The 9234-nt window shown below is 54.5% G+C and overlaps 2 protein-coding genes across 2 annotated transcripts; both read left to right on the forward strand.

Annotated features, from left to right (window-relative positions):
• Positions 1 to 535: 535 nt before the first annotated feature.
• Positions 536 to 3096, forward strand: nthl1 (nth-like DNA glycosylase 1). Its single transcript, XM_068751039.1, has 5 exons — positions 536 to 622; positions 697 to 867; positions 1176 to 1335; positions 2224 to 2329; positions 2817 to 3096. Exons 1-5 carry the CDS (start codon positions 548 to 550, stop codon positions 3010 to 3012), a joined length of 708 nt encoding a protein of 235 aa, XP_068607140.1. The 5' UTR covers positions 536 to 547; the 3' UTR covers positions 3013 to 3096.
• Positions 3097 to 3754: 658 nt separating this feature from the next.
• On the forward strand, positions 3755 to 8654 carry LOC137906749 (Na(+)/H(+) exchange regulatory cofactor NHE-RF2). Its single transcript, XM_068751038.1, has 6 exons — positions 3755 to 3960; positions 5094 to 5360; positions 6339 to 6521; positions 6610 to 6724; positions 7015 to 7235; positions 8490 to 8654. Exons 1-6 carry the CDS (start codon positions 3772 to 3774, stop codon positions 8652 to 8654), a joined length of 1140 nt encoding a protein of 379 aa, XP_068607139.1. The 5' UTR covers positions 3755 to 3771.
• Positions 8655 to 9234: the final 580 nt, after the last annotated feature.

A 9234-nucleotide genomic window follows, 5' to 3' on the forward strand; every position in this document is an offset into this window, starting at 1 on the left:
GGTTCTGACCTGTAACGTGTCTGTGCTGGTTCTGACCTGTAACGTGTCTGTGCTGGTTCTGACCTGTAACGTGTCTGTGCTGGTTCTGACCTGTAACGTGTCTGTGCTGGTTCTGACCTGTAACGTGTCTGTGGTGGTTCTGACCTGTAACGTGTCTGTGGTGGTTCTGACCTGTAACGTGTCTGTGCTGGTTCTGACCTGTAACGTGTCTGTGCTGGTTCTGACCTGTAACGTGTCTGTGCTGGTTCTGACCTGTAACGTGTCTGTGCTGGTTCTGACCTGTAACGTGTCTGTGGTGGTTCTGACCTGTAACGTGTCTGTGGTGGTAGTCACGCCACCGTTTTCACGCAGCAGCAGGAGGCGGAGACAAATGAAGGTGGAACACGAGGCGGGTGGAGGCGCCCCCCCGGTGAAGCTGGAACACGAGGCGGGTGGAGGCGCCCCCCCGGTGAAGCTGGAACACGAGGCGGGTGGAGGCGCCCCCCCGGTGAAGCTGGAGCGCTGGGAGCCTCCGGACTGGGAGGGGCAGCTCGGACACATTCGTGAGATGAGGAGCAGCCGCGACGCTCCGGTGGACACGATGGGAGCAGCGGCGTGCTGCGACTCCGGCGCCCCCGCACCTGTAGGTGTGCTGAGCTCGGAGGCGTAACGGCGGCGAGTCCTGCTTGTTCAAATGAATGTTATTGTTTGGCACAGGTGAGACGTTTCCAGGTGTTGGCTTCACTCATGCTGTCCAGTCAGACGAAGGACCAGGTGACCGCAGCGGCGATGCAGCGGCTCCGAGCTCACGGCTGCACCGTCGAGAAGATCCTCGGAACCGACGATGGAACGCTGGGAACGCTCATCCACCCCGTCGGCTTCTGGAGGGTAACGCCCACCTCTGTTTGTCTGCTGGAGGGTAACGCGTGTGCCGGAGGGTAACGCCCACCCCCGCGCGTGTGCCGGAGGGTAACGCCCACCCCCGCGCGTGTGCCGGAGGGTAACGCCCACCCCCGCGCGTGTGCCGGAGGGTAACGCCCACCTCTGTTTGTCTGCTGGAGGGTAACGCCCACCTCTGTTTGTCTGCTGGAGGGTAGCGCGTGTGCCGGAGGGTAACGCCCACCCCCGCTTCCTTTCTGCCGGTGGGTAACGCCCACTTCCTTTCTGCCGCTCACTCTTTGCTTGACTTCCTCTAGAGAAAGGTGAGGTACCTGAAGCAGACGGCCGCCGTGCTGCAGGAGGAGTTTGGAGGGGACATCCCAGGTACCGTGGAGGGGCTGCTCCGCCTCCCGGGAGTCGGCCCTAAGATGGCGCACCTGGCGATGAGCATTGCCTGGGACCAGGTGTCTGGAATAGGTGGGGGCGGTAACCTGACTGATAACGGACGGTAGATTAGAGACTCCTCGCCGTTCTAGCGTCAACTAAACGGTAACCGTAGACCAATGGCCCCGCCCCATTGCCTCCGCCGGGGCAGGGCTTAGGTGTTGGTTTGTCTGCCTGCTTGTCTGTCTGCCTGTCTACCTGCCTGTCTGCCTGCCTGCTTGTCTGCCTGCCTGCCTGCCTGTCTGCCTGCCTGTCTGCCTATCTGCCTGCCTGCCTGCCTGTCTGCCTGCCTGTCTGCCTATCTGCCTGCCTGTCTACCTGCCTGCCTGCCTGTCTGCCTGCTTGTCTGCCTGTCTGTCTACCTGCCTGTCTGCCTGCTTGTCTGCCTGTCTGCCTGCCTGCCTGCCTGCCTGCCTGTCTGCCTGCCTGTCTACCTGCCTGTCTGCCTGTGTCTGCCTGTCTGCCTGCCTGCCTGCCTGTCTGCCTGCCTGTCTACCTGCCTGTCTGCCTGTTAGCAACGTACCTCAAAGCGTTAGACAGATCTTGATTAAATAGATTCATTTTAACATTAAACCCATTTATGGATTAAGAATCAACTCTGATACAATCTAGAACCTTCTGGTGCTGATCCAGATCACCATGGTGACGGTGCAGATCCAGCTAGGGGGGGAGCGAGCAGCTTGGGGGAGGTCTGTGCTCCCTGGGGGCTTTTCTTTGTCACAAGTGTCGTTGGAGGACATGAAGGTTGACGTCGTGTAGAAGATCAAACCACCAGAAGATGTAAATGAGTCAAAGTCAAACGGCGTTTTTAAACGAGTCTCTCACCGCGCTGGGGAGGGACTCGGACTCGGACTCGGACGTGGACTTGGTGCGTTTTGGATCAAACAGGAAGTGGAAACACTTTGTACACGTCCTGTCTAGGTGTGGACACGCATGTGCACCGCATCTCTGGTAGGCTGGGCTGGGTCCAGAAAGCCACCAAGGACCCGGAGGGAACCCGGAAAGCCCTGGAGGACTGGTTACCCAGGTAACGGCATGAGTCAGCAGCTTCCTTAAGACCTGCTCAGGTAGCACAAGTAAACATGAGATTCCAGAGCCAGACCGTTACTGGGTCTGGCTCTGTGCCAAACGGACCCGGAGCCAGACCCAGTAACCAAACGGACCCGGAGCCAGACCGTTACTGGGTCTGGCTCTGTGCCAAACGGACCCGGAGCCAGGCCGTTACTGGGTCCGGGTCTGCTAAATGGACCCGGAGCCAGACCGTTACTGGGTCTGGGTCTGTGCCAAACGGACCCGGAGCCAGACCCAGAAACCAAACGGACCCGGAGCCAGACCGTTACTGGGTCTGGCTCTGTGCCAAACGGACCCGGAGCCAGACCGTTACTGGGTCTGGGTCTGCTAAATGGACCCGGAGCCAGACCGTTACTGGGTCTGGGTCCGTGCTGTCATCAGATGCTCCAGAACCCTGAAGGACTCAGCGGTTCTGAATGTTTGGGATGTTCTGTCTGCTGCAGGGAGCTGTGGAGCCAGATCAACTGGTTGCTCGTGGGTTTCGGGCAGCAGGTCTGTCACCCCGTCAACCCTCTGTGCTCGGCGTGTCTGAACAGGTACAGCTGTCCGTCTGCTGAGAAGCCTGAAGACGGACCCCCTCCGGCTGCGTCCATTAAAACACCCCCGCCCCCCCCAGGGACAGCGGCTCAAGAGACATGAGCGACGGAATCCTGCCAGCGTGTGGATGTATCCAGAAATGAGATTAAATATTTTTATAAAGTTCTAATTCTTTATTGCCAAATAAAGACATTTTGTGCAGAATGTAAAGATTGTAGATGCCGAGTTTGTCCAGTAGAGGGCGCGAGCTGCACAGGAAATGTTGGCTTGATGATGAAACGTGAACGTCACACATCCTCGTGATTTATTCACTTTGAATATATATGAGTTTAAAGTACCGTTTGTTGTACACCATAGTCCTGTGCATGTTACTGCATGTACACCATAGTACTGTGCATGTTACTGCATGTACACCATAGTACTGTGCATGTTACTGCATGTACACCATAGTACTGTACATCACACTACTGTACTTCTCCTCAGCCCGGTTTCCGTCTCCCTTTAAACCCGCTGAAAACACATCGTCCATCATCATTCAGTGACCTCACAGGGGGGGAGATTACCACTTTGGGAGGGGTGAGGGGAGGGGCGACGTCACCACTCTGGGGGGGGCGTTCCCACCCTGGGCGTCGCCCAGTGGAGTCTGTTGACGCCCCCTTGGTCTCGGTGGGTCGGACCTCGGGACAGGTGGAGATTGAAGCGGAGGAGCGTGGAGCACTTCCTTGTCTGTCTTGGATTTGTTCTCCCCCCCCCCCTGTGTCGATGATCGATTGGCCGTTGAGGCGCACGGTCGGACGCGGGTTCGACGCCCTTTCCACCTTTGAGGGAACGAGCGCGCTTGTTGCCTCCTGACGCGCCGGGATGGAGGGCGAGCTGAGACCCAGGCTCTGCTACCTGACCAGGGGGGAGCACGGCTACGGGTTCCACCTGCAGGGGCACCTGATCCGCTCGGTGGAGCCCGGCTCCGCCGCTCACCTGGCCGGGCTGCGACCGGGAGACCGGCTGGTGGAGGTGAACGGAGAGAAGGTGGGAAACCAAACCCACCGTCAAGTGAGTGTCAAGTCTGAGAGGAGTGTTTGTGTCCGAGTGCTGCGGGGACCAACGTGAGGTTCAGGTGATGCGTTAAAAGGTGGTGCGTTAAAAGGTGATGCGTTAAAAGGTGGTGCGTTAAAAGGTGGTGCGTTAAAAGGTGGTGCGTTAAAAGGTGGTGTGTTAAAAGGTGATGCGTTAAAAGGTGGTGCGTTAAAAGGTGGTGCGTTAAAAGGTGGTGTGTTAAAAGGTGATGCGTTAAAAGGTGGTGCGTTAAAAGGTGGTGCGTTAAAAGGTGGTGCGTTAAAAGGTGGTGTGTTAAAAGGTGATGCGTTAAAAGGTGGTGCGTTAAAAGGTGATGCGTTAAAAGGTGGTGCGTTAAAAGGTGGTGCGTTAAAAGGTGGTGCGTTAAAAGGTGGTGCGTTAAAAGGTGGTGCGTTAAAAGGTGGTGCGTTAAAAGGTGGTGCGTTAAAAGGTGATGCGTTAAAAGGTGATGCGTTAAAAGGTGGTGCGTTAAAAGGTGGTGCGTTAAAAGGTGGTGCGTTAAAAGGTGATGCGTTAAAAGGTGGTGCGTTAAAAGGTGGTGCGTTAAAAGGTGATGCGTTAAAAGGTGGTGCGTTAAAAGGTGATGCGTTAAAAGGTGACGCGTTAAAAGGTGATGCGTTAAAAGGTGGTGCGTTAAAAGGTGGTGCGTTAAAAGGTGGTGCGTTAAAAGGTGATGCGTTAAAAGGTGGTGCGTTAAAAGGTGGTGCGTTAAAAGGTGATGCGTTAAAAGGTGGTGCGTTAAAAGGTGGTGCGTTAAAAGGTGATGCGTTAAAAGGTGGTGCGTTAAAAGGTGATGCGTTAAAAGGTGGTGCGTTAAAAGGTGGTGCGTTAAATTAAAGAGTGAACAAATTCATGAATATGAAGAGTGCATAAACAACCCTTTGATCGGTAGAGCCAATCGAATCGTCTGATCTCGGATAGGCTACAGACGCGTCGCTTCTGCCTTCCTTTTTTGGTTGGAATATTTATTTAGTTTTGTTTAAGTTGCAAACAATGCAGGGGGGGGGGGGGCGTCACCAGGTATCGTTTTCACTCTGGAGGTACAGCCCAGTTCACTGGAGCAACAGAACCGCACGGAGGAGCCTGACCTAGCCCCCCCCCCCCTGCAGGTGGTGACCCGTGTCTGTGAGTACCCGCACCGCACCAGGCTGCTGGTGACGGACCGGGACACCGACAGCGCCCTCCGGGGGCGCGGCCTGGCCTGCACCGAGGACCTGGCTGTAGAGAGGGGGACCCTGTCCCCGCGCCCCTTACCCAGGGGGGGCTCACCCCTGTCACCCAAACTCCAACGTGTCCTCCTACGTGCTGCAGACCCGCCCCCACAAGCGAGCCCCCCAGTGACGTCACGTTCGGCGACAGACACGGAGGTAAGGGTGGCTTTGGTTGGATGAGAGCATTCGGTGGTTAGCTCCTCCCCCCTGATAGCAGAGATGAACACCTGTAGCTAACCTTTAGGCTACCTGGACAGGTGAGCTGGATTAAAAACGTCTGTTCCCGTCTCATCTGGTTTGAATGCATTGATAAAAAGCTGCAGCAAAAACTGCTGCTTCTCGGGTGTTAGCATCTGAGCTACTTGCTAAAACAACACACCTGGATCTGAGTGCTGGGGCGGGAGAGAACCCAGCACACCTGGGAGGGGCTGCTTTAACAGAGAGCAGGCATTGTTGTGTGTGTGTGTGTGTGTGTGTGTGTGTGTTCATGTTGCACCTTCTCACGCTCTGCAGGGGAACCTGACACCTTCCTGTCAGGCCTTCATGTCATCGTCATGGAGAAGCGTGTGTGTGCGTGTGCGTGTGTGTGTGCGTGTGTGTGTGTGGTCGTTAACCACCGCTGTGATGAAGAACACACTGTGGTGTTCATTCTGGAGGAGAGCACACACACACACACACACACACACACACACACACCAGGAGTTGAAAGAATAAAATCTGAACGTTTGTAGTTTATAACTAGAAAAGCACTCAGAGAGCGCAGACCCCCACCCAACAGGACCCCCTCCCAACAGGACTGTGTTAAATTCCATAAACATCGGTCAATAATCAACCAAAGTGATCCAGAACTCAGGATCTCTCCTGGATCAGGAGCCGCCCAGACGGACAAACAAACAAACAAACAAACAGAAGGACAAACAAACAAACAAACAAACAGACGGACAAACAAACAAACAGACGGACAAACAAACAAACAAACAAACAGAAGGACAAACAAACAAACAAACAAACAGACGGACAAACAAACAAACAAACAAACAAACAAACAAACAAACAAACAGACGGACGGACGGCGATGAAATAATCGTCATAAAAATGTCCGGAATCAGGAGTTCAGGCATTAAAGCCAGCTTTTGTTCAGAGCAGGCCCCGCCCTGCCTTGAGGCACCAGGTGAGCTCCTCCCCCGCCGCTGTCACCTGGTGAGGGGGCAGCACGGCTATGGCTTCAACCTGCACAGCGGCAAGATGAAGGGGGGGCAGTTTGTGCGTTCGGTGGCCCCCGGCTCGGCTGCTGAGGGTGGAGACAGACTGGTGGAGGTGGGCAGGGTCTGGGACCCCCCCCCCCCCCCCCAGGGGGCTGCATGTAGCACCTGTTCACGTGTTCGCCATGCTGAACCCGCCTCTCCCCCCTCAGGTGAACGGCCTGAGGCATTCTGAGGTGGTGGCTCTCATCAGGGCAGGGGGGGGCCAGGAGGCGGATGAACACTTCCAGAGACTGGGGCTCAGCCCCCCCGCCAGCCATGTCAAAGGTCGCACACGCACACACACACACACACACAGGGCGTTAAACATGAACACACACAGTGGTCTCGTGTGTGTGTGTGTGTGTGTGTGAGTGTGTGTGTGTCTGTGTGTGTGTAACTGTGTGTGTCTGTGTGTGTGTGAGTGTGTGTGTGTCTGTGTGTGCGCGTGTGTAACTGTGTGTGTGTGTGTGCGTGTGTGTAACTGTGCGTGTGTGTAACTGTGTGTGTCTGTGTGTGCGTGTGTGTGTGTGTGTAACTGTGTGTGTCTGTGTGTGTCTGTGTGTGTTGACTCACAGAGGTCTTCATGGATGGATCGACCACAGAAAGCGACCCCTCCACCCCATCTCTGACCTCCGACCTCCCCGTAACAGACCCACCAATCAAAAACGTCACTCGGACAGACCCCTCCCTCACAGAAATGTCTCCAGAATCCTGGGCCAATGGGAGCTCAGCGTCTCAGTCCTCCAGAAGTTCCACAACACAATCAGAGATCAGCAGCTCAGACGTGAGCATCCAGGTGAGGGGGGGGCACTGTGTATGTAACACTGTGTGTGTGTGTGTGTAACACTGTGTGTGTGTGTGTGTAACACTGTGTGTGTGTGCGTGTAACACTGTGTGTGTGTGTGTGTAACAGTGTGTGTGTGTGTAACACCGTGTGTGTGTAACTGTGTGTGTGTGCGTGTGTGTAACACTGTGTGTGTAACTGCGTGTGTGTGTGTGTAACACTGTGTGTGTAACACTGTGTGTGTAACAGTGTGTGTGTGTAACACTGTGCGTGTGTGTCCGTGTGTGTTTGTAACACTGTGTGTGTAACAGTGTGTGTGTGTGTGTGTAACAGTGTGTGTGTGTGTCCGTGTGTGTTTGTAACACTGTGTGTGTGTGTGTAACAGTGTGTGTATGTCCGTGTGTGTTTGTAACACTGTGTGTGTGTGTGTGCGTGTAACACTGTGTGTGTAACTGTGTGTGTGTGTGTAACACTGTGTGTGTAACAGTGTGTGTGTGTGTAACACTGTGCGTGTGTGTCCGTGTGTGTTTGTAACACTGTGTGTGTGTGTGTAACACTGTGTGTGTGTGTAACACTGTGTGTGTGTGTGTAACAGTGTGTGTGTGTAACACTGTGTGTGTGTGTGTAACTGTGTGTGTGTGTGTAACTCTGTGTGTGTGTGTAACTGTGTGTGTGTGACTGTGTATGTGTAACACTGTGTGTGTGTGTGTGTAACTGTGTGTGTGTGTGTGACTGTGTGTGTGTAACACTGTGTGTGTGTGTGTAACTGTGTGTGCGTGTAACACTGTGTGTGTGTGTGTGTAACACTGTGTGTGTGTGTGTGTGTGTGTAACTGTGTGTGTGTGTAACACTGTGTGTGTGTGTGTGTGTGTGTGTAACACTGTGTGTGTGTGTGCGTGTAACACTGTGTGTGTGTGTGTGTGCGTGTAACACTGTGTGTGTGTGTGTGTAACACTGTGTGTGTGTGTGTGTAACACTGTGTGTGTGTGTGTGTAACACTGTGTGTGTGTGTGTGTAACACTGTGTGTGTGTGTGCGTGTAACACTGTGTGTGTGTGTGTGTACGTGTAACACTGTGTGCGTGTAACACTGTGTGTGTGTGTGTAACACTGTGTGTGTGTGTGTGTAACACTGTGTGTGTGTGTGTAACACTGTGTGTGTGTGTGTAACACTGTGTGTGTGTGTGTGTGTAACACTGTGTGTGTGTGTGTGTAACACTGTGTGTGTGTGTGTAACACTGTGTGTGTGTGTGTGTGTGTGTGTGCAGGTCCATGATGAGGACGATGGGCGTGTCTCAGACTCTTTCATCGACGGCGGTCTGCGTCTGAGTCCAACGGCTGCTGAGGCAAGACAAATGGCCGCCGGCCGCATCAAGCGGAGAGCGCCCCCTATGGACTGGGCTAAGAAATACCAGCTGTTCAGCAACTTCTGACCGGGACGCAGAAGAGGAGGGGGAGGGGCATTCATAGACGTTATTCCGATCGATCAGGACAACCAGGCTGCAGACATGAACATCTGATCTGCCAGAACCAGAACCTGGAGTTCTGCTGGATCCAGTGTCTGTTTCATAAGGGTCCAACGCAGGTCAGACCGAACAGTCGAGCACAGATCCACCAAACAACATCCGCCTCCCTGGAGACGCGGTGGATCGGATCATCTGCTGCAGTCTCTCAGCTGGCCACACCCCGGATGGGGCGCCAGCTCATCGCAGGGCCGGGGGGGGGGGGGGGGGGCGCAGAGGGACGGAAGAGTCGCCGAGCACACTTTAAGTGATTCATCGTTGATTCAAACAGATTCCACCAGACGGATCCAATCACCATGCCCCAGCGACGCCGATGGGCGGGACTAAGCGCAGCATTAACCAATGACGAGAAGCAGGTCCCGAACAGATGAGATCATCCATTCACCTTGGGAGGAAACCGGAGATCATGTGTGATCAGCCCAGACTGGTTTCCATAGTAACCCACCTCGCTTCATGGGGCGGGCCCTCGAGTAGAATACCTGAATAGAGC

Source organism: Brachionichthys hirsutus, chromosome 17, assembly GCF_040956055.1.
Source record: "Brachionichthys hirsutus isolate HB-005 chromosome 17, CSIRO-AGI_Bhir_v1, whole genome shotgun sequence".
Lineage (NCBI taxonomy): Eukaryota > Metazoa > Chordata > Actinopteri > Lophiiformes > Brachionichthyidae > Brachionichthys > Brachionichthys hirsutus.

Coding starts and splice junctions, on each gene's coding strand:
- LOC137906749 (XM_068751038.1), top strand. CDS start 3,772: ATGGAGGGCGAGCTGAGACCCAGGCTCTGCTACCTGACCAGGGGGGAG. Junction 6,522..6,609: donor GACTGGTGGAGGTGGGCAGG/GTCTGGGACCCC, acceptor CTCCCCCCTCAG/GTGAACGGCCTGAGGCATTC. Junction 6,725..7,014: donor CCCCGCCAGCCATGTCAAAG/GTCGCACACGCA, acceptor GTTGACTCACAG/AGGTCTTCATGGATGGATCG.
- nthl1 (XM_068751039.1), top strand. CDS start 548: ATGAGGAGCAGCCGCGACGCTCCGGTGGACACGATGGGAGCAGCGGCG. Junction 623..696: donor ACTCCGGCGCCCCCGCACCT/GTAGGTGTGCTG, acceptor TGTTTGGCACAG/GTGAGACGTTTCCAGGTGTT. Junction 2,330..2,816: donor CTGGAGGACTGGTTACCCAG/GTAACGGCATGA, acceptor TGTCTGCTGCAG/GGAGCTGTGGAGCCAGATCA.